Source organism: Rhynchophorus ferrugineus, unplaced genomic scaffold (genome assembly GCF_030347505.1).
Source record: "Rhynchophorus ferrugineus isolate W39M unplaced genomic scaffold, kcgeb_rfMv2 rfM10, whole genome shotgun sequence".
In the NCBI taxonomy this organism is placed as follows: domain Eukaryota; kingdom Metazoa; phylum Arthropoda; class Insecta; order Coleoptera; family Curculionidae; genus Rhynchophorus; species Rhynchophorus ferrugineus.
This window is the reverse complement of record NW_027472589.1, coordinates 28,508,769-28,534,898: the sequence shown is the minus strand read 5'-3', so window position 1 is coordinate 28,534,898 and position 26,130 is coordinate 28,508,769. Positions and strand designations below refer to the sequence as shown.

At 33.9% G+C, this 26,130-nt stretch overlaps 1 protein-coding gene across 12 annotated transcripts in view; it reads left to right on the top strand.

Annotated features, from left to right (window-relative positions):
• LOC143203982 (transmembrane and coiled-coil domains protein 2) overlaps positions 1–26,130 on the top strand; it is a 78,701-nt gene that overhangs the window by 29,362 nt on the left and 23,209 nt on the right. The window contains exons 1-2 of one of the 12 annotated variants that reach the window (XM_076416363.1): positions 25,642–25,762; positions 25,820–25,936. The exons of 10 other annotated variants lie outside the window; for them this stretch is intronic. Coding sequence is in view for 1 of the 2 variants with exons in the window: in XM_076416360.1 (XP_076272475.1) it covers positions 25,574–25,581 (8 nt within the window). In the remaining variant the exon portion in view is untranslated. Of the gene's footprint in view, positions 1–25,441; positions 25,582–25,641; positions 25,763–25,819; positions 25,937–26,130 lie in introns of those variants that run through there. One more of the 12 variants, XM_076416360.1, reaches the window with a different exon arrangement.

The following is a 26,130-nucleotide window of genomic DNA, read 5'->3' as shown; positions in this document are numbered from 1 at the left end:
TCAAAAAGTAAAAAATAAAGTTTCATCAGTTGCGGATGAAATGATGGATCCATGTTTCATCCATTATCACACAACTCCGGTTTGTTACGTTTAAACATGGCCAAACACTGCTCAGAGTCATCAACACGTTCTTGTTTGGTCAACAGTGAGCTAACACGGCACCCACTATGAGCAGAGCTTTCTTATATATATAGTCAATTGCTCATACAATATAAAACCAACACCTTCTTTCGACACCACGTTTTAAGTCAGCAAACCAACGTTTTGTTGTTGTTTCTGCTGGAGCGGAGTCCTTATAACACTTTTTAAGCCATTGCTTCGCGTTAATGGTATTTTTTCCCATCAAGAAGCAGTGTAAAATTAAATCACGAAATTGTTTTTGATCCATTATTTTGAAAATAACAAAAGCAGTGTCACTCTTAGCACAATAACTTACAAACTTATGAGTAGAATATCATGAAATTTTAATGGCTTTCCTTTGAAGTTTAGTACTAACTGAAAAAGTGGTGAATGCCATCTATGTATTAGGCCTGGAACTTTTATCCCATGTGTTAGCAGATTCACCGAAACAAACCAATATTTAACATTTATAAAATTTTGTTATAATGTATATTATTTGTATATAAAAAATTAAATTGAGAGATTGTTACTAATCGTTGCCAACCATCCTGCGGTTTATTTTTACAATACCTTAAGAACTAAAAGCCAAATATACTTTATAGATTCACACTTTTTTAATTAACCCATTATAACGTTCGTTAACGTAACATCTCAAAAGTGTAAGCGATTTACAAACATCATTATCAGATATGAATTGTTTTGGAGTAACACTGTTGAAAATATCTTAAGATATTTGTTCTATCGTGCCCTGGTAGTCCAAGAAAGCCACAGGTTTTATACCTGAGATGATTTTTTCTTCCATTTAACCAATACATTTTGTATATCCTAAATTCAGATATTTTCTTTTTAATCTGTTCCTTCCAACGGAGTAGATACATCTTTTTGTCGCCACTCACAACACACCACAAAAATCTCTTTCCGATAGCATTCTGGTAGAAATTTCCCGGCATTTTCGCCACTTCGATCTTTTCCATCCCATCGCAAACGTCTGGAAACAGTTGATTCATGAAATACTCAGCTGTCTAAAAGTTTTTTGAAAGTTTGTGGTGGCTGTTCATCCGATAAGTGTTGTGATTCATTATCTTATGAGAATTTTTTTAACATCCTGGCTATTCTTTGCCCTTCGAATCAAAATTGGCACTACTAATATCATTGAAGACTAAACACAATTGGGATATAACTGAGCGGTAGGGGTATAAAAGAGCGGTTAGGTTTTCTGGAGGCCTAACCGCATGCACTTTGCGATCAACCCGTCGTGCCAGACCTTGTCGAAAGCTTTGGTTAGGTCCAGAAGGACTGCTTCAAGCTTTTTATGTTGGTCAAGAGCGTGATGGATGTGTGCGGCCAGACGGGTAGCCTGAACGACGGATGAATGGTGAGCGTGAAAGCCGAATTGTTCATTGTTCAGCGTAGAGTATTGCCCTCTCGGCAAGCTTCGAAATGGCGCTGAGAAGGCTGATAGGCCTGTAGTCAGATTGAGACCATTTTGCTCCTTTATTGGGGATAAGCGCTATATGTGCGTGTTTCCAAGACGCCGGGAAATGTTGCAGCCTCATGATGGAGTTAATGATGTCAGCCAGTTCTGCGAGCTGCTTATGCGGGTGCTGGTTTTTAACTGGGTAATCGATATTCCGTCGAAACCTGGAAATTTTTTGGTTTGAAGTTTGCCGATCATAGTCTGTAGAGACTTTGGAGACACGAAATGGTTGAGAAGAAAGGCTGGGGTTACTGGTCTTTTGATGGAGTTGGATTCGTTGATGTCATTGTTTTTAGCTTTAGTGTTCTCTGCGGGTGGGAGGCATTTCATCTGAGCTTTGTAGGTCTCTGAACTCGACTTTTTCTTGGTCAGTGACTGCTAAATTTCCTGTAACCGCTGACATCAGGGAGGATGAGTCCGCGAAAAATGAGTTCCATTTAATTGCTCGCCAAGTCGAGACGGCCACCTTTACCTCCTTACATGCTCTGTTCGCCCCCCTTTTGACTGCAGCATCAAGGGTGAATCGAGCTAATCTGCATAAGCCGTTTTTGATGCGAATTTCACGTTTAAGAGAAGCGGGAAGGTTGTTTTTCCACGGTTGGAAAATCTGTGAGTCACACAAGTTCACTGAATCTTGTGAGTGAAGAATATATGATGGACTTCCACAACAGATTTCTTAAAATAAAACAGCAACATTAATGAGTGTTAAAAGTGCAGTTTTGAGCGTTTCATGATTCACGTCTGTATAGAGAGAGAGAAATACCAAATCCACTGCATTTAACAGTTGCCTATACTTCACATCTTCACTAATAGGTATCGCTAATCAAAATTCATACTAGCGCCTAATAAATACAAACCATTTTTCTATTATGAATACCTTCTCTTCGATTAGATTGACTGTTAATTGACCTCGTAAATCAAATAAATTCTTTTCCCCGTGCCCTAGTATATAATAGAATTGACAACATAAACTTAAACATATAACAAGTTATTTGCATTTCAACTAATGAATGATCTTTTGTTATTATCTCAAGTTATTAATTGAATATTAGCAAAAATTAATAACAAGCATTAATTAAACCGGTTTTATTAATTCAATTATCACTTTGATGTAATCGGCATCATTAAGATCCTCTACGCCACAAGTCGTACAAAAAATAAGGTAATTTACGCGATATAATAGCTCGATTGTATTTTTGCAAAATTCGTTGGTTTCAAACCGAATTATTCAGTGTGTAGCGACCTTGAGGCATGTCGAATTTTACATCGTGGAATAACGGTCTACAAAATACCCAGAAATATAATCCCAGATGTTGAACACGGGCGGAGTGCCAGCAGCGACAACTAGAACACGATAACTAATAACTGGCAACCCCGAGACGTTTATCTGGGATGTTGTTGAAGGATATTTCCAATGATTGAGTAACCCACCATCGTTTGGTTTAGACGTGCCACCATCGACTGCTTAACGACTGCTCAAAATTTGCATTTTCGACATTTCTTATTTATTCAACCAAAAAATTGATTTGAAAAAATCTGCTGCTGAAGCCCATACTTTAAGGAACTTATGATGATGCCTTTACTTTATATCCTAATTGTGGTTTTTTGCTCTCAACTAGTTGAAAGTGGTGGTTTTCTTGTCAATGACAAAGTGTGATCATCACAGACAAAGAATTACAAAACTTATTGAACCAGAATCTCATCCATTCAAAGAACTTTCAGATAGTTTAGCTGTTGATGATGTTGGCTACCGCATGAATTTGCTAAAAATACCTTTTCAATATCGCGATTTCGTTGCTTGTCCGATAAAAAAGAAGTTATCAGTGGCGTTTTAACGATAGTGAAAAGTGGACCTGTTACAACAGTCTCAAATTCAAAAACTCATAGGTTAATTCAAGAGGGCCACTCACATGGACACCGAAGTAAAATATCGATGACCATGAAGTGTTGTTAGGTGTGTTGAATTCGAAAATGACTTCATTTTGGTTACAGTTTCTTAACAATTTGAATAACTGTTAAACTAGTTATCACATTTTCCAGTGAGGTTCCTTTTTGTACATTTTCGATTGTGGGAAGAGTCTGGAAGGCCTCTCTGAAGCGTCCAACAGTAGTCTGATTAAGACGTTTCATTTTTCTTGGCATCTCTAATCCTTCTAAAATTGTCCATTTGGCTTTTCACTCACATCTCCCAATTTTCCGGCAAATTGTCGTCGAGGGAATGAAGAAAATGTACTTTTAGCATTCATTCGACATTTTATTTATAATTTGGGTCTTATGAAGAATATCTCTATAACCTCCTTCAAAGCAATCCACCTTTCTTTTTGAGGATCTGTCATAGTCGTGATAAATTGTACCTTTCTTAGCGCTGGTAAAAGAACTTTAAGTCGAGGTAGTACCAATGCTTCTTGGAGGGCGTTATTTTCTACAACTTTAAGCTCCCTCATCGACCAACGCTTTTTGGTCCTGTGATTTGGTAACATTTGGTAACATTGCGAAGGATCAATTCCACGTTCTTGTGATGTGATCTTTTTGATGAATATAGGAAAATACATCATTGTGCTGTATCGTATGGGATCGTAGCAAAAAATCCTGACGTCTTGGATTTTTTTTCATACTATTTTCGTTTTCAACATACCAAAATACGTAGAAATCAGTTGACCCAAAATACTCTACTATACTGGAGTTATTTGTTAAATACATACTAGAGTTTTTTTGCAGACACGTGTGTGTTATCATAGTACATATAAGCACTTAATATTACGGTTATATTTAAAAATAACCACTTTATTGTACGACTTAGAAATTGTTAATGTATTTTCGGCATCATTAAAATCCTCCAGGTCACAAGCCACACCTATAAAAAGAAGATAATTTACGCGATATAATCGCTCGATTATATTTCTGATATTATTCTAATACACCTTTTGTATTTCAAGCCAGTTCCATCTATTGTTTCGCCTAGTGACGCAACCTTTTCTATTTGTCTAGTTTTTTTTCTTTAATAATCTCGCTTGTCCGTCTGGCCCCTTTTTATTTTGAAGGTTAGCGATATTTTCGTGACCTTTTCACTCTTATCAATTATTTCTCCGTTTCCTAGTTCGATCCGATTTAAGAGTGATTTTAATTAAATCGACGTTTTGACGCTGAAGGTTAACGCGGCGACGGAAGAGGGCACACCAGTCGGTTGGAGATCGTTAACCTGAACGACAGAAATAGATGAATTATTTAATTCGTATGGGTCCACTAGGTCGAAAGTTACGTTAATTTTATTAAGTATTCTTAGAACTCATTTTTTCGTGAAACATTCTGTATATTGATAGATTTAAATCAAGTAAAGTAGCGGCCAACAAGATCTACAAATGAGCTAGAGACTGGAAAATACAACTTAATAGCTCCGAATCTGTCCATGTTAATTTTGTGTTGCGGCGAAATGACACAAACATAATTATATAACTTGACGGATAGCCGATTCCTCAAGCAGAATCTGGAATACCGCAGAATATATCTCGATGGTAGGTTAAATTGGAAACATGTTAAACAAAAAGCAGAGCAGATTAAACTCAAAGTCAAGCATCTGTACTGGTTAGTCGGAAGCTACTCTCGACTTGGCCTAAAATCAAAGAGATTGGTTTATCAGTCAATCATAACGCCAATTTGGACCTATGGGGTTGCATTGCACTAAAACATCAAACCAACTAGTAATCCAACGCACCCAAAACAAAGTTCTACAATTGATTACCAATGCTTATCGCTACGGGACCAACGAAGAGCTACACGATGATCTCGAAATGAAATGGAAACACGAAGTCATTCAAGATTTCGCCTTAACGTGAAATAAGGTTGCTAAATAACAGCAATGTAGAAGCAACACAGCTACTGGACAATATGCAGGAAATCAGAAGAGCTGAAAAGAAAATGAAGCGAACCAAATCACACAAACTTGTTTAGTGTATACTAGCGACCCGCCCCGGTTTCGCACGGGTGCAATGCTGATACTAAATTAAATACACTACAGAAAAAATATGAACGTTGTATATAAAAACATAGCGGCCCGCTCCGACTTTGCACGGGCATAAAATATATATTCCTATGTCACTCAATGAAAACATGATTAAAATCGATCCAGTATTTTTGGTTCATTCATTACTGCCCTTGGCCTGCACGCATTAAATTTGGAGTAAAACAATTCCTCTTCCCCTATACTTACTATGAAGATTTCCTGCTATCTTTGGAATATCTAAATTCATACAATTTTTATTACGTTACACATTTTTAAACGCAAATTTTAAATTTGTAATATCTCCGAAAATATTTGTTTAATTTACATGCTGTAAGGAACCATATTGATCTATATTAATTGCACACTGTATTTAAGGTACTTAATTCGATAAGGATTAATGCCGTATTGCTTAAAATAGCTTCGTAAATAAGCCATTTTCTCACGTAAAAAGTAAACAATAAAAATGGTTAATGTGGGTTATCCCTAAAAGATAAACATATACCATCGCGGACTTTTTTGTAGACCTTTTTATGGTGTACAATACTGTAGTACATTAATTTGATCTAACTCGTAGGGTTAGGCAGCGTTTTTGCTAATTGCTAAATAAGCCTAAAAAAATAGGTTAATTTACGACATCACGTTAGAAACCTCTAAAATTAGCAATGTCGCCTTAGTATATTATGCATGTATTATACATATAAACCTTCCTCTTGAATCACTCTATCTATTGAAAAAAACCGCATCAAAATCCGTTGCGTAGTTTTAAAGATTTAAGCGCACATAGGGATATAGGGACAGAAAAGGCAACTTTGTTTTATACTATGTAGTGAAGTGTATTCTTAACTCTAGCTAAAGTAGATTAGTTTTATTTTAATTTAATAGATAGATACTGATGTATTAATATAAAGTCTATGTAATATAAGGTAATAAAAAAATAAACATCTTAAAAGAAATAATGATGGTAATACAGTATTGGTACAAAAATGTACAAAATTGCAAACAAATTATTTGTTCTTCTGTTCTCAAAATCTTAATCAAGTTAATTTCAGAACTTATTACATTTCTCTGGAAGGCTCTGTTTCTATTTCGAGTGTGAACGATTTAAGAATAATTAACAGATAGCACTTACAGTTTCTTGGACGAATACCTCATACTCATGTTTGCATGCTTGTCATTTCTTGTTTCACTGACAAAAAAACAAAAAATCACACCCGTAAATTCACACGCAGAATAATTCTGATGTATTAGTATACTAACCAAATATGGTTAATTTTACTGGTTTAGATTTATATTAACACAATTATCAAGATATTTTAAATAAAAATGACTGTTTACATATAACAGGTCAATTGGAAAGTCCCCGGCCTGAAACATAGATGACGCTACTAAAACTAAATCCATATGTTTATTAGTTAGCCCTAACCCTCAAAAGATGCGTCTATAAATTTGCCAGCTGTCGGATTATTAGTTTGTGAATTATAGCATTTTGAGTGAAGCAACTTTTGTTATTATGAAAATAATTGATAAAAAGGAATTTCACGTGTTGATAAAGTATTGCTTTTTGAAGGGAAAAAATACAGTTGAAGTAAAAACTTGGCTTCATGCCGAGTTTTCGGACAGTGCCCCAGGAAAATTAACCATCAAGGATTGGTATGTTAAGTTTAGACATGGTGAAATGAGCAACGAAGACGGTGAACGCAGTGAACGTCCAAAAGAGGTTGTTACCGACTAAAACATTTAAAAATGCACAAATTGATTTTGAATGACCGTAAATTGAAATTGAATGAAATAGCAGACATTCTAAAGATATTAACTGACCGTGTGCAAAGTGGGTGCCGCGCGAGCTCACTTTTGACCAAAAGCAACGGCGAGTTGATGATTCGGAGCAGTGTCATCAATAGCGACTATTACATAGCGTTATTGGACCGTTTGAAGCACGAAATCTCTGCAAAACGGCCGCATTTGATGAAAAAGAAAGTGCTGCTTCACTAAGGCAATGCACCATATCACCAGTCGGTGAAAACGATGGCAAAAATCCATGAATTCGGTTCCGAATTACTTCCTCATCCACCGTATTCTGGAGGTCTGGCCTCCAGCGACTATTTCCTGTTCCCAAATCTCAAAAGAATGTTCTCTGAGAAGAAATTTTCGTGGAATGAAGAGGTGATCGACGAAACTGACGCCTATTTTGAAGCAAAAGACAAATCGTATTACAAAAATGGTATCGAAAAGTTATAATCGCTATAATCAGTGTATCGCCCTTGAAGGTAGTTTTGCTATGGTAGGCCAGCGACTTTGAATTGACCTGTTACAGTAAATTAAATCATAATTTCAAAATCATAAATTAATCAGTTAATCATAAACCAGCAGTTCTAGAATTCAGGAAACTTAAACACGAGTCAATATTTTTTAAACATTTAAATACATTTAATTGTTTTTTTCTTAGTGCAAACAAACTTTGTTTATTAATTTTAATTCAAACGCAAAAACCTGCGTATAATTGTCATAAAATAAATAAATTTTTAACTTCTCTTTTATGTTCAATCAGATAAACGCAGTGTTGTTTACGGTTTCTTATTTTTTCCGTCTGTTTATACAAGAAGATACCACAACATTGATCTAAAAGAGTACCTTTTAAGGTCATAAATGGATACTGTCATTTATGAATGTCATTCTTCTTAAGATTTATTCTCAGAATCGAATAGTCTTATGCTTATCAAATGTTAGTTTATTTTACAGTTTGGTAAAGATTAGGTGCTTGCTTGATATTCGCATCATATTTGCATGTAAAAAAGGCTTTTATTGAGAGAAATTAGTATGAAATATATTAATCAAATATTTTCCAAACTTTTTCCCATTTTTCTGGCAACATCGCGATACCGTGTCGACAGAACGATGTAAGAGATAGGAGATAGGTTTATGTGAGAGAAATTAATTTAAAAATATTTCATACTATGTGGCCTTTGGTCTAAAAAAGGTTCGTATAGAGTAGATATTAAGAATATGAGGTTATAAAACGAATATTTTGAAAATGAATATTTTCTAATTTATATAATAATTTCAATTGATTTAATCTCGCCGAATGATTTCTGCCCATGGTTGAATAATAATAATTAGGGATAGTGAGTGAGTGCATTTTTTTATTTAAAAGTGTAGAAATGTTCGTCCAGTCGGTTGGTCGGACTGTGTGGCTGTCGATGCGATTGATTGTCCGAACACTCACTATTTGTGGAAGGAATTCATACGATAACTGAAAACACTGGTTGAGTAAATACTTGTTTATTTCAATTTTAATTGGTACATGTGGTGAAGGAAATACGGAAGCGCTGTGTAAGTGGCACTGTTACAAGGGGGTAGAGAAAAGAAAAGAGAGCGAGACGTCGTCGTAGTGGTCTTTTACAGCCGGGAACCGCATGGTACCAATCCACCGGCATTGCCGACCTTTGAACTTGCTGTAGGTGAATGCGTGGTGGCCTAAAGCGTCGTAGCGGTCGCTACAACAAGTTAAACTTTAACTAAGGATCTTCATTTTTAGTGATTTCTATTAATTGATATATCAGCCTGACAACGTTCTCAAAATGGCTTTTGAACAAACCTGTTTTGAGAACATTGTCAAAATTAGAACTTGTTTTAGTATACTAACATACTGTTTTCACTTTATTTTGATTATGCATCAGCAGGATAGTTTTACAAAGGAAACATAACTAATTTAAATAAGTTACAGTGAAATATTGACCACTGGACGATTACATCACTACATAGTATAAAACAAAGTCGCCTTTTCTGTCCCTATATCCCTATGTGCGCTTAAATCTTTAAAACTACGCAACGGATTTTGATGCGGTTTTTTTCAATAGATAGAGTGATTCAAGAGGAAGGTTTATATGTATAATACATGCATAATATACTAAGGCAACATTGCTAATTTTAGAGGTTTCTAACGTGATGTCGTAAATTAACCTATTTTTTAGGCTTATTTAGCAATTAGCAAAAACGCTGCCTAACCCTACGAGTTAGATCAAATTAATGTACTACAGTATTGTACACCATAAAAAGGTCTACAAAAAAGTCCGCGATGGTATATGTTTATCTTTTAGGGATAACCCACATTAACCATTTTTATTGTTTACTTTTTACGTGAGAAAATGGCTTATTTACGAAGCTATTTTAAGCAATACGGCATCCTTATCGAATTAAGTACCTTAAATACAGTGTGCAATTAATATAGATCAATATGGTTCCTTACAGCATGTAAATTAAACAAATATTTTCGGAGATATTACAAATTTAAAATTTGCGTTTAAAAATGTGTAATGTAATAAAAATTGTATGAATTTAGATATTCCAAAGATAGCAGGAAATCTTCATAGTAAGTATAGGGGAAGAGGAATTGTTTTACACCAAATTTAATGCGTGCAGGCCAAGGGTAGTAATGAATGAACCAAAAATACCGGATCGATTTTAATCATGTTTTCACTGAGTGACATAGGCATATATATTTTATGCCCGTGCAAAGTCGGAGCGGGCCGCTATGTTTTTATATACAACGTTCATATTTTTTCTGTAGTGTATTTAATTTAGATCAGCATTGCACCCGTGCGAAGCCGGAGCGGGTCGCTAGTATAATATAAATCATGTTGTGACTGTGACTTTCGACCATGTTAAAGCACAGCACGCTATAAAGTGTCGCTTTTATTAAGAGACATCAAAAGAGACCGGAACTAGTTCTAATGAATATTAATTCATTTTCGCTCTTATAGTGTCACTAGTATTTTTAATATATGTCATTAAGCATTAAATAATCAGAGCGGTTATTATTTGAATTGTATGTAACTATATTTAACATATTAATCGTGTTAATTAGTATCAAAGTAGTCAATATATAAGTGAATCATTAATTTTCGTTTAACTAAAATCGTTGTTATAATAAATTATCTGGGTTTAGTCATATTGAATGATAAACTATTTCAGTTCTGTATCTTTTTTATTTATATTAAGACTTAATGACTAATTGTCACGTTCAAACACACGTATATTTGATTAAATCTCTAAAAAGCCTATTCTAATAATTTACTATAGGAGTAGGTGCTGCATACATACACACTCACAAGGGACCTTGTTTTCCTACTGGCTTTTCGGCTAAGGAATATCTGAGAAATGATGTTAATGTTGCATTTCTATAGTAACCTACCGTTGTAGTTTGTTGTTCCTTGAAAAAATGGAGGACTGCTATGCACACTTTTTCATATTTTCTTATTTGTTTAACTTTCTTTTTTATAATGTTGAATACCTTTTTAATTATATCCTTCAACCAGTATCCATTTTGTTGAGGAATATGTCTGACGTCATTTAGAATTCTGGCGTGGATGTGATAAATGCTCTGTAACTTAAGGAGTCCAGGACGGACCTTTTTGAGGTGGTATTCTGTGTATGTGGATTCCCTCTAAACCTTATAACATAGCTGGCCATTGTTCTTTCATCGAACTAAAACGTTTAAGGCGTTAGAATTATTCTCAATATCCATGGTGAATTGGATGGTTGTTTGTCCACTCGTTTGCATATATAAACCAGATAGACGGCTTTGGTGAGGCGCTAGGAAGTACCTAGTTTTCAAAATGCTCCATGAATATGTTATGTGTGATTGGATGATGATGGGAGAATTCATAACGGCAACAGATGTTTGTTCATAGAACTTGGTACTGAGAATATGAGGAAAGACCGTGTTTGATGAGAGGGAAGAGGTTATGTGGTCTTTTTATTATTTCTCATTTAAGTCTCATTGATGATAAAAATGAATATTACGTCAAAACTTCCTTTTTAGTTGTCCACTGACTCGAATAGTCCGTATCTTATTTATATAATCAGCAGAGTTTTTAATTTGATGCGAGTTTCTATCTATTAGTTCTTGCAGAGATTTACTTAGGTATTTGCAAGATCTTAGGTTACATGTTTATGTTCTTATAACGGCTTTTCTATTTTTATCTTGATGTTCATCTTTTGTCCAACACAAGGTGTACTGCATAGTACTACTGATGTCATCTTCATCTTGATAAGCAATTAAAAGCGTGATTATTGTTGTGTTTTTTTTGAAATGATGCTTTTCATACAGTTAACACAAAACCCCTAAGGAATTAACAACGTGCAAAGATTAATTAGAAACTCAATTATCCTTCTCAAAAATACTTCGGTAAAGTTTAAGAGTTCCCTTTTTACCAATTAGGGTTGGTATCTATTATTATGTTAATCGATTCTATTGATTAACGTGGTTTTTATATAGGGAACTACTTAAAGATCAACATCCTTGAAAGCATTTGGTCTGTCCCAGCCTGATAACGACATGACTGAGAGGGCTGTTAAGGATTTTACAATCTTTCCTGTAAACAATCACCAGGAACTTAATAAGACTCATGTCTTGAGGAAGACTATCCATCCATATACTTATAATTATTGCACAAGTTCATAAATTCTTTAAAAAATGCTCAAAATTATTTCTATTTAAAGCCATGTTTACAATATTCTATAAACTACTACGTGTTAAAGGTTGCTTTTCAGTGAATGAGTAATATTGTTTATGAACAGATGAGACACTGATACAAAAACTTTACTTCTAATTTTTTCCACTGATATATATAATACGTATTTTCTAGTAGTGAATCAGTACGGCTAATTCCATATAAACAATATTTATTTGTTCGTCGTATAATCACGGCATTCATCGGTCCCAAATATTTAATTATTGGATGTACGTATTACTCATTTATCAATGAAGGAATTATTTTTCTTTAATTTAAAAGGCATTGAACGAGAACCACGTCGGTTGAAATTATGCCCCAAGGTTAGAATATGTTCCCAGCGATGATAAACAATTTATTTTTCTGGGTCATAACATCATATTTTTGATAATTGTATGGATGTATTGTTTTTATACGCATACGATTTAATTCCATTGTCTTCGCTTTTTTTTAAATAATTTGTTGTAATTTCGTTAAAGACGGTTTCCTATCTTTATTAGTATTATACTTATGCTAGTAGTCGCCCTATGGTCGAAATACGACCACATTGTATTAAATTAATCAAGTTTCTCTCAAAATATAGTAAAAGGACTAATTTAAAAATTACATATTACTAAAACTTATTTTCACGGTATTTTCAATATAAGATGAGATATATATTTGATATATAACATTAATTAAAGTAATAAATGTCTGAATATTTAAACATATTCAAATATATGCAAACTATCTCAAGAACTAACACTCACTGACATTTTTTTAATTGCATTTAATTAAATCTAATTTCCATTATCTTTCAATAATCAACAAAGTATTAATAAGTGTAAATTACTACGTCACTGAATATTATAACAAAGTATTATAAGTAAGAATATTTTCAGAACTATAACAACTTCAGAGCGTCAAATATAAGTACACATGATATTTTTTACATTTATGTTGGGAACATAAGTATGGATTAATAAATGAAGTAATACTATTAATTAGAAGTAATAATATTGTATATTAAAACATCGAATATATGAATAAAACAATTTTGAAATTAATATTTGGTTTTAACATATGTATTAACGTTTTTACAATCATTAAATTAACTATTGAACTTAGGTCTATAAAGTAAATAATCAAAATAATTGTCACAAGTTTCAAAGGATAAAATGTGTACCTTAATATTTCTCAATCTTTTAAAATGTTTACAAATGTACTGTTAATAATTCATAATTTCTTCTATTTGTCCCATGTGTTCCATCTATGCAAATAACAGGTCAATTGAAAGGTCACCGGCCTGACACATAGATGGCGCTACTAGAATTAAATCCGTACGTTTTTTAGTTAGCTGTAACCCTCAAAAGATGCGTGTGTAAATTTGACAGCTGTCGGATCATCTGTTTGTGAATTTAGCATTTTGAGTGAAGCAACTTTTGTTATTGTGAATAAAATGGATCAAAATGAATTTCGCGCTTTTATAAAATATTATTTTTTGAAGGTAAAAAATACAGTCGAAGCAAAAACACGGACCAGACACTGCCCCAGGAAAATCAACCATCGAGGATTGGTGTGCTAGGTTTAGACGTGGTGAAATGAGCACCGAAGACGGTGAACGTAGTGGACGCACAAAAAATATCAATTGAACGTGTACATCATAGCATTCGCGAATATTTGGGTATGTGAAAGCTCTGTGTAAAGTGGGTGCCACGCGAACTCAGTTTTGAAAGTACAACGACGAGTTGATGATTCGGAGCAGTGTTTGGAGATGATCAAGCGTAATAAACCCGATTTTTTGCGTCGATATATGATAATAGATGAAATATGGCTCCATCATTTCACTCCGAAGCCCAATCGACAATCATCCGAATGGACTGCACACGATGAATCCGCCCCAAAGCGTGAGAAAACGCAACAGTTGGCTGACAAGGTTATGGCGTCTGTATTTTGGGATGCGCATGAAATAATTTTCATTAACTACTTTGAAAAAGGAAGGACCATCATCAGTCACTATTACATAGTGTTATTGGACCATTTTAAGGTCGAATTCGCCGAAAAACTGCCGCATCTGAAGAAAAAGAAAATGCTGTTTCACCACGACAATGCATCGTGTCACAAGTCAGTGAAAACGATGGCAAAAATCGATGAATTGGGCTTCGAATTGCTTCCCCATCCACCGTATTCTCCAGATCTGGCCCCCAGCGACTATTTCCTATTCTCAGATCTCAAAAGATCTCTCGCTGGGGAGAAATTTTCGTCGAATGAAGAGGTGATCGCTGAAATTGAGTCCTATTCTGAACCAAAGGACAAATCGTACTACAAAAATGGTATCGTGTCTTTGATCCAAAGTGAGCTCACGCGGCACCCACTTTACACAGAGCTTTCTCATACTCAAATATTCGTGGATGATATGATGTACACGTTCAGTTGATATCTTTAAGAGTGTCTGCTATTTCATTCAATTTCAATTTACGGCGATTCAAAATCATTTTGTGGATTTTTTAAATATTTTCTTCGGTTACAACCTCTTTTAGGTGTCCACTGCATTCACCCTCTTCGGTGTTCATTTCACAATGTCTAAACTTCGCATACCAATCCTTAATGGTTGATTTTTCTGGGGCAGTGTCCGGAATCTTGGCATCAAGCCAAGTTTTTGCTTCAACTGTATTTTTTTCCTTCAAAAAGCAATATTATATCAACACGCGAAATTTCTTTTTATCCATTTTTTCGCAATAACAAAAGTTGCTTCACACAAAATGCTACAATTCACAAACTAATGATCCGACAGCTGTCAAATTTCTACAAGCATATTTTGAGGGTTAGGGCTAACTAAAGAAAGCATATGGATTTAATTCTAGTAGCGCGTTTAAGTGGCAGACGGGGGACCCGGCCTGACATTAACCAATTGACCTGTTATGAACATGTAAAAATAGATCAAAAATGGCTAAAAATTTCTCTAAATCAAGGAAAAGCCCGGACAAGTGTTGAAAGACTATTTTTATTCGGTTAGCCAGCCACCTTATACAATTAAAAGTGGTCGTTATTTTCTAACCACACCTCGTATATTACTTTTAATTTATATACTCATTATTGCTTAAATTGAAACTAAAATTGAATTAACAAAATTATATAGTATTTAGTAGACATAATATTTAATATTCACGACGAGCGATCAATATCATACGAGCATTATTTTTAAATTTAATTCTATTAATACCTAATAAATCATTAGATATTTAATTAATGATTTAATCGAAGTTCTCCGATACGATTATTTAATCGAGACGTACTTCGTTAAGTCGTTGAATCATTCGTTTAATAGGAATACTGCATTATTTAAACTATTCGATAGTGGTGAGTAGTATTCTTCAAAATACATTTTAGTACATATACATACATATATTTGTAAATAATTCCTAGAAAATCTGACAAATACCATTCATTCATTAGAGAACAATGTTTGAAATAACTAAATACGTTAAGTAGTAATATCTTATTTGTTTTAAGAGGTATATTTAAAAAATATATGTTTTACTTGGCGTAAAAAAATTCCATTTCGGAGATTTTTCGCTCAAAGATGACTAAGTTAACGGACTATTTTAATGGGATTTTTATAGGATAGCTCCAGAGTTTGCATTTTTATTACACCTTACATTAGATATATTTAGGACAGTCTTAAGTAATTTTTTTTTTATTAATTTATTTTTTATTACTCTTCGTGAGTCCACAATCTGTCAATAAGTATTACTATTGGCAATAGTATTTCTTATGTCTATATTATATATACATGGCATGTAGAAAATCACTTCATTAAGCAATCTTCTGTATAAAATATTATCTTAATTAATTAGTCTTATTCTAAAGTCTACATATGTCCAGTAATCAGATCAGGTGCTGTTAAACGTTTTAGTCTACGCACTTCACTATCACGTCGCATATTTAGCTGATTAGCGAGTACTTTGGGATGCACTGACACTCTTTCGAAGTACTTCACACAAACACGTTGAATTACACTCGTTATAGGTTCTAGAGGAATATCGCGTTGTATCACTTTATTTGAAATATAGTACGGAGCATCAACAATGGCACGCAACACCTTATTTTGGAACCGTTGAATGATGGATATATTAGATTTGCTAGCGGTACCCCATAGTTGGATTCCATATGTCCAAATGGGCTTGAGTATAGACTCATACAGCAATACCTTGTTATCTAATGATAACTTGGATTTGCGCCCGATGAGCCAATACATTTGATATAATTTTAGTCCCTGTTGTTTCCGTTTAGAGAGTATGTGCTTCTTCCAGATTAGGCATCGATCTAAGTGCATACCAAGATATTTAACATGCTCTGCTTGGGGGAGTTGACGATGATTGATATTCACTGGTGGACATGTTCTTCTACGCAGGGTAAACGTTATATGTGTGGATTTTATTTCATTGGTTTTAATGCGCCATGTCTTCAACCATAATTGTATTTGCTCCAGGTGGGTTTGTAGGTTTATTGATGCTGTGACTGATGTGTGATGTGTTATTTTTGTGGCGGGCAGATCAGCCGTATACAGAAGATACAGTACTGGACCCAGTACACTACCTTGCGGAACTCCTGAATATATGGGATTTAATTCGGTATGTTCTTCGCCTTGATTTACAATAAAATGTCTATCAGTGAGATACGATTTTAGTAACTCATAGTCCGGATGAGGGAGAAGTTTCTTTAGTTTAACCTGCAAGCCCGTATGCCATACTTTGTCAAAAGCCTGAGATATATCTAGAAAAGCAGCCGAACAATATCTTTTGGCATTTAGGTCAGCATTTATTTTGTTTACAAGTCTATGCATTTGTTCTATAGTCCCATGCTTATTGCGAAAGCTAAATTGAAATTCTGGAATAATTTTTCTTTTTTCTATTATATAGTTTAGCTTTTTTATGTATAATTTCTCGAAAACTTTCGAGATTATCGGTAACAAACTTATAGGTCGGTAGGAGGTCACATCTTCTGGTATTTTTCCTGGTTTAAGTATCATTAATATTTTAGCTACTTTCCATATACTAGGGAAGTAATTAATTCGTAGCATAGCATTAAATATATATGTTAATAGCTTTATACCCTTTTCTGATAGTTCTTTTAAAATTTTGCCAGTAATTAAGTCATAACCAGGAGCTTTTTTAATATTAATCTCTCTCATTATTGTTTGTTTAACTTTTTTGAACGTTAATTTCTCGTGCGGTAAATCCATTTGAAATGGCGAATCTAGAAAGCTAGTAATTTTATTTTCCTCATCTTTATGTAGCTGAGACTGGAATGGTTTAAAAATATTTTTTAAGTGTTTTGAGAAAATGTGGGCCTTCTCTTTATTGCTTCTCGCCCAATTATTTTCGTTTGTTTTAATAGGTGGGTTATGCTGCTGGGATCTCCTAAGCTTTTTTGTTGCTTTCCACAACGAATAGTGTGTAGCCTCAATTGATGTCAAGTTTTCTAGGTATTCTTGAATGCCTTGGTTTTGTTCTATTTGGATTAGTTCTTTCAGCTCTTTTATTACCCTATTAAATTTTCTTTTATTCTCTTCAGTCCTTTGGTTCACCAGTAGAGATATCTTGTAAGTTATCTGTCTTTATTGCTTTTAGCAGTTCTCTACCTTTTGAGGTTATTATTCTTGAACCCCGCGTTAAATGTTTTGCATTATAATCTCCTCCGGCTATAATTCTATTACCTAGCGTACTGAAGAATTCTTGAAATTGTTCTGCCTTGTTGTTATGTTTGGGTGGGCAATAAATCGAAGTAATAATTATAAGTCTTTATTATAAGTATTAATTATATAATCTTAAGTAATTTACAAATTAATATAGCTCTTTTGTTCTGTTATACATTTCTGATAGCGCTTATTCACTGTAAATGTTCGTGTGGTTTTGTTTGCTTCAATTTTGTAGTATCCAGCGGTTTATTCAATAACCTTATCTTCTTTCTTAGTAACCTTATTTCCTGATTTATAGCGAAATCTTGTATAATCTCGTAGATCTGTTTGATTTCAAGATCATCGTGCACTTCTTCATCGACTACGTAGCGATGCGTATTGATATTTAATCGAAAAACTTGATCGAGATATCTATTTGGTGTTAAGTCAAGTTGAGAGTATATTTCGACTAACCAGTACATTTCTTTTTTGATTTCAAGTCTGATCTGCTCTGCTTTTTGTTTGATGTGATGTGAAGATTCTATTGACTTAAAATGGTTTATAATATTTGAAAATCTCTGAAAATGTAATTAAACTCGTCCAACTGTGATGTCCCAAATAATTATTAATTTGTTTCTTATTACGATAATGCGCATTCTCGTACTGCATTGCTTCATTCCGACTTACCATTTTGTAATCGCTCTATTCGCCTGATTTAGCTCTATCGGACTTTTTATTCTTCGTATCTATTTCAATAAAAATGTCGACGAGTGAAAAGAGTATCCAAAAGATATTGCTTTGAGATTATATTATCCATTTCGAAAAATAAATACTATAATTTATTTACTCATCTTTCAAGAAATTAACGGGTTCTCATCCTATACAAATTTGCAATTGAATTTTTCACTTAGATTTCGTAGTATAATGATCAGAGCAAATAATCGCCTGAGATTTGTATTTCAAGAACTCTTTTTCGTATTTATTTAATTTTGTATTAGCACTTTAAATAAAATGATTGAAAATAAACCTACAAACATAGATAACTACAGATAACAATTAAACAAACACACTTACAGATTATATGTTAGGGATAAAATATAAATAAATAAAAAAAGATAAATATACGTAAGATAAAGTAAATGCAATGAACAAATAAAGTGAGATAAAAAATAAATAAACCTTAAAATGCAGACCTATATCTTATTATCTGTCATTCTAGTGTTAGAGATAACTGAGGATATTTTTTAAGAAAGTTAATTATTTTCTAGGCATCTAGATCAAAGCAGATATGGTCTGAAGAAGTAATGTTTATTGTGGCACAATATCATACCCTACATTATGTTTGAATTTTATTATAAATGTTCGATTTTTTATTTATTTAATTGCATTAAAAGTTTAAATAATCTGAGATAAAGTAAACACAGACTAGTATAGATAATATTTAAACAAGCACAATTACAAAATATGTATGTATATACTAGGTATGATAAAAATAGAGGTGCTTGCGTATATTTTGATCAGCTATATTTATTGGTGAAAATTGAAAGTATCAAGTAAACAACCTAACCTAATTTTAAATTCTATTTTGATTTTTATCTACTTAAAATAATATTATTGAGCGATTGATTTTTTCCGTTTAGTAACATTGAGTCATATAAATAAACACTAATCATGGACTGAATAGAGATAACAATGATTCTAAAAGGTGTCCTATAACAATAGAATATGTGAGACCGTATTTGTTAATTATATTTCTTGATATATGATACGTAGACAAAATTGATAGCGATAATGTTATGACGGTAAATAAGCCACATATAGTTACGGTTGTTCTTCAATAAAGCCCATTCTTCTTTAAAACGGTTATAATATGTCCGTGAAGAATTAAAGATAACTGATAAGAGCATTCTAACTATTTCTTGGCAAAATTGGTTTTTTATTCAACATAATTCCCTTCAAGGGTGATACACTGATTATAGCGACCATCCAACTTTTCCATACCATTTTTGTAGTACAATTTGCCCTTTACTTCCAAAAAGGCCTCAGTTTCGGCGATCACTTCTTCATTCGACGAAAATTTCTTCCCAGTGAACATTATTTTGAGATCTGAGAACAGGAAATAGTAGCTGGCGGCCAGATCTGGAGAATACGGTGGATGAGGAAGCAATTCGAAGCCGAATTCATGGATTTTGCCATCGTTTTCACTGACTTATGACACGGTGCATTGTCTTGGTGAAGCAGTACTTTCTTTTTGGTCAAATGCGGCTGTTTTTCGGCGATTTCGTCCTTCGAACGGTCCAATAACGCTACGTAATAGTCGCTGTTGATGGTCCTTCCTTTTCAAGGTGGTCAATGAAAATTATTCCATCAAGCCAAGCTTTTGCTTCAACTGTAATTTTTTTTACAATAATAAAAGTTGCTTCAATATATTTTGTATCTTTTGAGGGTTAGGGCTAACTAAAAAACATATGTATTTAAGTAGTTGTTTGTTAATTTTAATTATTCTAGTAGCGCCGTCTATGTGTCAGGCCGGGGACTTTTCAGTTGACCTGTTATTAAATATATCTTAGGCAATATGTATTTTCCTGTTTCTATTTCTATATTTGTTTGCGTATTATTCAACAAGTTTAGCAAATATGATTTAACGTTAACATGGTGAAAAGCAAACTCATTATGTTTATTGAGCAATTCTGTTTTTAATTATTTGACTCTTTTCAAACTCATTAATTGTTGTCCATAGTCCACTTTGCAATATTTCTTGAGAGCTACAATGCGTTTGTTTCATCCTAGTTTTATATAATATTCTGGAAAACCTTTCGTTTTGCCCTCACAAAGAGGATTTCGCAAATCGTTTGGAACCCGGTGTACTCGTTATTGAATAATTTAGATTTTCTGTAATCTTTTTCGAAAACACCGTCAGGCAACGTTTCATTTAGCTGCTGATTCTCATATCTTTCATATTTTTTCTATTTTCTTGATACTTCCTGCTCTGCGTGTTAAAATAGTTTTGTTTAAGACACCAAAATCGTTCTTTATATGTTTTTTTTTGATACAGCGTGTTTGCCATAATGTTTTTGTGGTGAACAGGACGTTCTGACGGCATATTTTATTTCTCTCTTTGTTCGACAAAACAGGTTTCAGTAAAACAACTGCATTTTTATGTACAGAGCAAATGTTATAAACTACAAGTGAAAGGTTATTACTTATCAAATACAGGTGTTGGCAAATGCAACAAATACCAGTAGCGGCATAGCAACGCCTACTTAAAAAAACGTCGGAATCATATTTGTAACTCTATGGTATTTCTAAATGCTTTTGGTATTTCATAAAAATAATATTTGGTTTAAGTGAGGGAATTTTATACATATCTTAACTGGCGTAGTCGGTAGGATTCCGGGGAGATCCAAAGGCTGTTAATTAACCGGAGTCGAATTAATTACTAATATACATTAGTATACGTTACTTAACAAATATTTCTGGATTTGGCGCATGCGCATATTGGGCTCCATTTATTTTTGTAACAGGGAATAATTCAAGTTTGGCGCGTGCGTATATACAACTTCATTTACTTACTCCTATTTATACATAAATTATTTTTTATAAATAAATATGCACAAATTTGATAAATATTTGATTTATTGTTGAAACTATTTATAAGGAGGGAAATAAACATTGGAAATTTATTGAAATAACATTTTATTTAAAATATTATTGAATAAAACGAAATAATAATAATTACTATAAGTCCAGCCTTTCTAATTTTATAAAAACACCATATTTACATGAATTTACATATTTTAACAATTAACATGAACTCCAAGAGCCACCGTCATACATGAAAGCAGCGAATTTGTCCTAAAAATCACCAAATATGATCAACTATGATCCCTATTGTAAATTTTGCTTCTATTCTTGATCCACAAACCGGGTGATCGTAGTTTCAAGCTGAAGGGAACCTTCAATCAATAAATTATTATTTTTATAAATTATTATTTACCTTACTCTTATTGCTTTATATTTTGTTAATTCAATACAGATCAAATTTTGTTCGCAAATTTATTAACTAATTATTACAACTTACTACAATTAATGGACAAACCTCATTAATGAATTGACTACTTCCAACACAATAAGAATCATTTTCTTCTCTGTTCTTGTTATCATTAAAAGTTTGACATATGTTGATACCTATTCGATGTCGTTGAACATAATATGTTATGAATTTGGCAGCTAAAATTCCCACTATATATAAAATTAATGCTGTTTGTATTTTATGACTTTAAAAATTTAACCTTACGTTGTTCACTTACCCTTGTTCTTCCATTAAAAAAATGAATGTTGGATGAAATGAATGAATGACCACCAAGAATAACACAACAATTTAATTATTATTCCTATATAATTGTTAATGTAATACAGAATCTAAATATTCTAGATTTATTTGTTGTTTTCACTTGATCGATTGTATGGATCCACTCGAAATGAACGTAGCGCCATTAGAAAAGGAAGACAATATAGTTTCATTTAGTTTATTCTTTCCTATGGTTTATCCTACGCGGGATAGTGCGCATGTGCCAAATCCGGAGATCTTTGTTGGGTAATGTATCCTAAATAAATTATCGAGAAAAGAAGACAGGTTGACGTTGAATTGGCAATTGTTTCGCAGTTACTCGAAGCATTCCTTAGTGTAGTTAAGCGGAGTTTGGGCAAAAGTATCGCAGCTGTAGTTGTAATGTCACCAAAGATGGATTGAAGGTACTTAAAGGCTCCTAAAGTGTCCTAAGAGTCATAAACCATTCTAATTAGGAAACAGGTATACAATAGGTCCGTTGATTCCCGGCACAAGCATCGCAGTTCAGGGTGTAAAGCCACCAAAAGCGGACTGAAGCTGCTGTGAAGTAACATAGTTACTGAAATTTGGACTGAAGCTTGCCGATCAAGGTGAACAGCCACCAAAGGCGGGTTCACCAAAATTTGGGAAACTGTTCCATGTACCATGGAAATTTGGATAGAAACAGTGCCATTTTGAAGATCAACAAAAGCCAAATAAGCAGGCTAAGGTACAGGCGAAACTTAAAATAATTTTGTTAAACTTATAAACCGCCTAGATGGGATAACGACCCTGTGGTTCTTTCTTCAGGAGAGGGGTGTTACCTCGCTTTATTGTTGCTGCCCTGACTTATAGACTGTTTTGTATTCGGGGAATCAGAGATATCTATTTTAAGACTGAATGGTGCAACAAGTGAGATGGGTTTGGTCTGTTTTGTGAAAAATAAAAACCAGTATGGTGTTGTATCGCCGTTCAACAAGTCGTCTTCTCTTCCCTTAAAATAAGGTAGCATTTTGTAGGGAATTAATAATTTTTGTGCTTCAGAGCCTTTCAAATTTAATTATATATCATTATTTATATTGAGAAATTTGAATCGTATATCTTCTTAGATAATCTTTGTTTTAAATATTGCCTAACAAAAACATTTCCATAGTATATTTTTTTCTAAAATGAAGTACTTTTACGAAAAAGTATAACCACTTAACAGATAAATAATTTCAAATATAATATAAATATTTAAAAAAATAAGTGTATGTTATCCTATGTGTAATACATAGTGTCGTATAGCTGTTTTTATATATAACAGACACAGAGAGATTCTTGCTGATAATTTATAAATGTAACTTTTCTTTCCAATTATATTTTCGGCTAATTTTCTATACTAGTTATTATTTTGTGAGGGTATAAGTGAAGAAACCAATTTACCTTTTCGTACATAATATAGTTAATGTAATAATAATAGAGAAAATTTGGTAGTTATAAGATTTTTTGGAATATATTAGGCCTATAAATTAATTTTAAAGAATTTACAACAAATGGTGATATGAGTATTACATAGCATCGGGTACATTTCTAACTAACTTCTTATTGAAGCCGTAACTTGCTTCACTTTTTACTATGTGTAATTTAGTCGAAGTGTGAATTTTTTGTTCGGTATATTGAAAATGTCGACCACATGTTGCAAGACCGATGAAAACATACTTGTAAACATTATAATGGGAAGTGCTATCCCACTCGCTGTATTCTCCAGACCTTGTTCATTTTGATTACTGTTTGTTCCAACATATGAGTAAGGACCTGTCTGAGCAGCACTTCACTTATTAAGTTATTACTCACTTATTACATATTACCAAAAAATGGATCGATTCGCAGACAGCCTCAAAAGTTATATCGTTCTTCATAGGGACGTATAATGAATATCGATGGACAGTACTTTGAATAAAGCCAGGTACCTAGGTCTCGAGTTCGACGACGGTTCGAGGGTAGCAAACCTGCTATCTTTTCTGATCTGCCCTTCTAGCAGACTTCGCATCTCCATCAAATGCTTACTTTACAAGATGTGAATTCGTTACGTACTCCTCTACGAATCTAATGTCTAATTCAAGTTTGTTACACCCAACCAGGTGAAACGGCTTCAAGTTTCCCAAATTAAGCTCCTTAGGAGAATCTTAAACGCTCCATGGTTTGTCAGAAGTAATCAAATTCGTAGGGAAACTGAGACTCCAGAAATCAAGCACTTCATATCTCAATCATTCCACAAACAGCAACTCAACAAGCTCAAGTTCTTCTGAAAACGCGCTTGTTCGCGAGGTGGTCGACATGTTGGGGGCTTAGCACCGCGTCTATCGCTGCAGTCATAACTTTTGTCCCCATACGATAGTATCCAGTCGTGTGTTAACGCAAGTTCGCGAATCAATAGAATCGCCTGGTCCTCGTACCAAATAACGGCTGCCCGATCAGCGGGTGCCATATCCCCAAATTTAATGCGTTAGCAGTAGCTATCCACAGGGGTCAACTGTGCGGCGGTTTCGGTTTATTGTATTGGTAAGCTCAGAGGCAGTCCCACATAACCCGGTCCAACTTGTCACTCCAGGGCAAGTCTCCGCGACTAGGTATGTGTCATCCATTCCACCGCCTGGTTTTAGGCCAGAACAAAAAAAAAACGAGAGTGTAGAAGATTGGGGTGTATAGCGGATTGATTTTCCAATTTTTACATCAAGGATCTCTATCAGCAGACTCTTCTTCAGAAAATGTTTCCTACTGATCAGAATATATTCCGTAAACTCTTCATTATAGTCATAAAAAAGCCCATCAAATTATTTTTTTCCTGTTATATCATTATTCTTTCTCTAGAAAATATTTCGTTGCTTTCATTATTTCTTGTACTGATTCTGTCAATTCGGACATCTTAAATGTTTGCTTTGTTCTTAGAACATTTGAATATCCGTTTTATAATAATTTTTCGCTGTTTTACATGTTACCGATGTTTGTTTATTGTGATGCAATCCGTTGAGATAACCATAACTATGACACAATTACGGTTATCATCAAATATCTAATCGCTTAAGCGTCGAGAATCAATAGGCAACCATTTCACGACCATTTGTCTGTTACTATTTATCGTTTCCAGTAAGCTCCAGATGCACCCGTTTTGAAAGTGTCGATTTATCCTCACATATTCGAGCGGAATATTTGTTTTAATCGCGGAATTATTCGAGGAATGTTCGTGAATCATTACTTTATTTCATAGGCCACGGCGCAACTTCACCGTACTACCACACGACCACGAACTATTCCTCCAGTACACGCCTAGATCTAGTGAGTCACTTTCGCCGGGTACCTGCTTGTCGGTTCGTTTTCCCTCTCCGTTCGGTTTCGCGTTGCGGTCTGACTAGTTTTTTCCTCGTCCTTTTCAAAAAACGATTATATTTCAGTTGGTTCGGACGTGTTTCTATTGAGCCGTTAAAAAAACGTTATGACCAGGTAATAATTTAAACCAGCTCATGTTGTTCATTCATTTTAGCATGAATAGTAACATTTCCGTTAATTTTGTTAAAGAAAATTGTGTCTACGCCCACCAATAGGTGTCTTGTAAATTAACTAGATTGTTCAACAAAAAGTAACGCGGAATCCGACTTATTACATCTCTCTCTCAATATAATCGGTATCCAGAAGACACGCAACATCTCTCTATCGCAACTAATACCTATCTGTATTCCAGGAGGGAAGTTTTTAACGTGTGAAAAGAGCCATAGGTCAGATGGAGTTAAATCTGGCGAATAGGCTGGACCACAAAAGAAATCGTTTTTGGAGGGTGTTTTTCAACGAATTTTTCCAAGTAATTGACCCAAAAGATTATTTTTTATTATTTTTTCATTCTAATAACTCAAGCTAACAGCTCACTGTCAAGATATCTATTACACATCACTTCTCATGTCTATTGTTTTAAGGGATTATGGGAATGAAGCAGTGTTCGCACATGTTTTTCTTCCAATCTGAACACACTATTTTTTGAAACCTCAAAACTTTTTT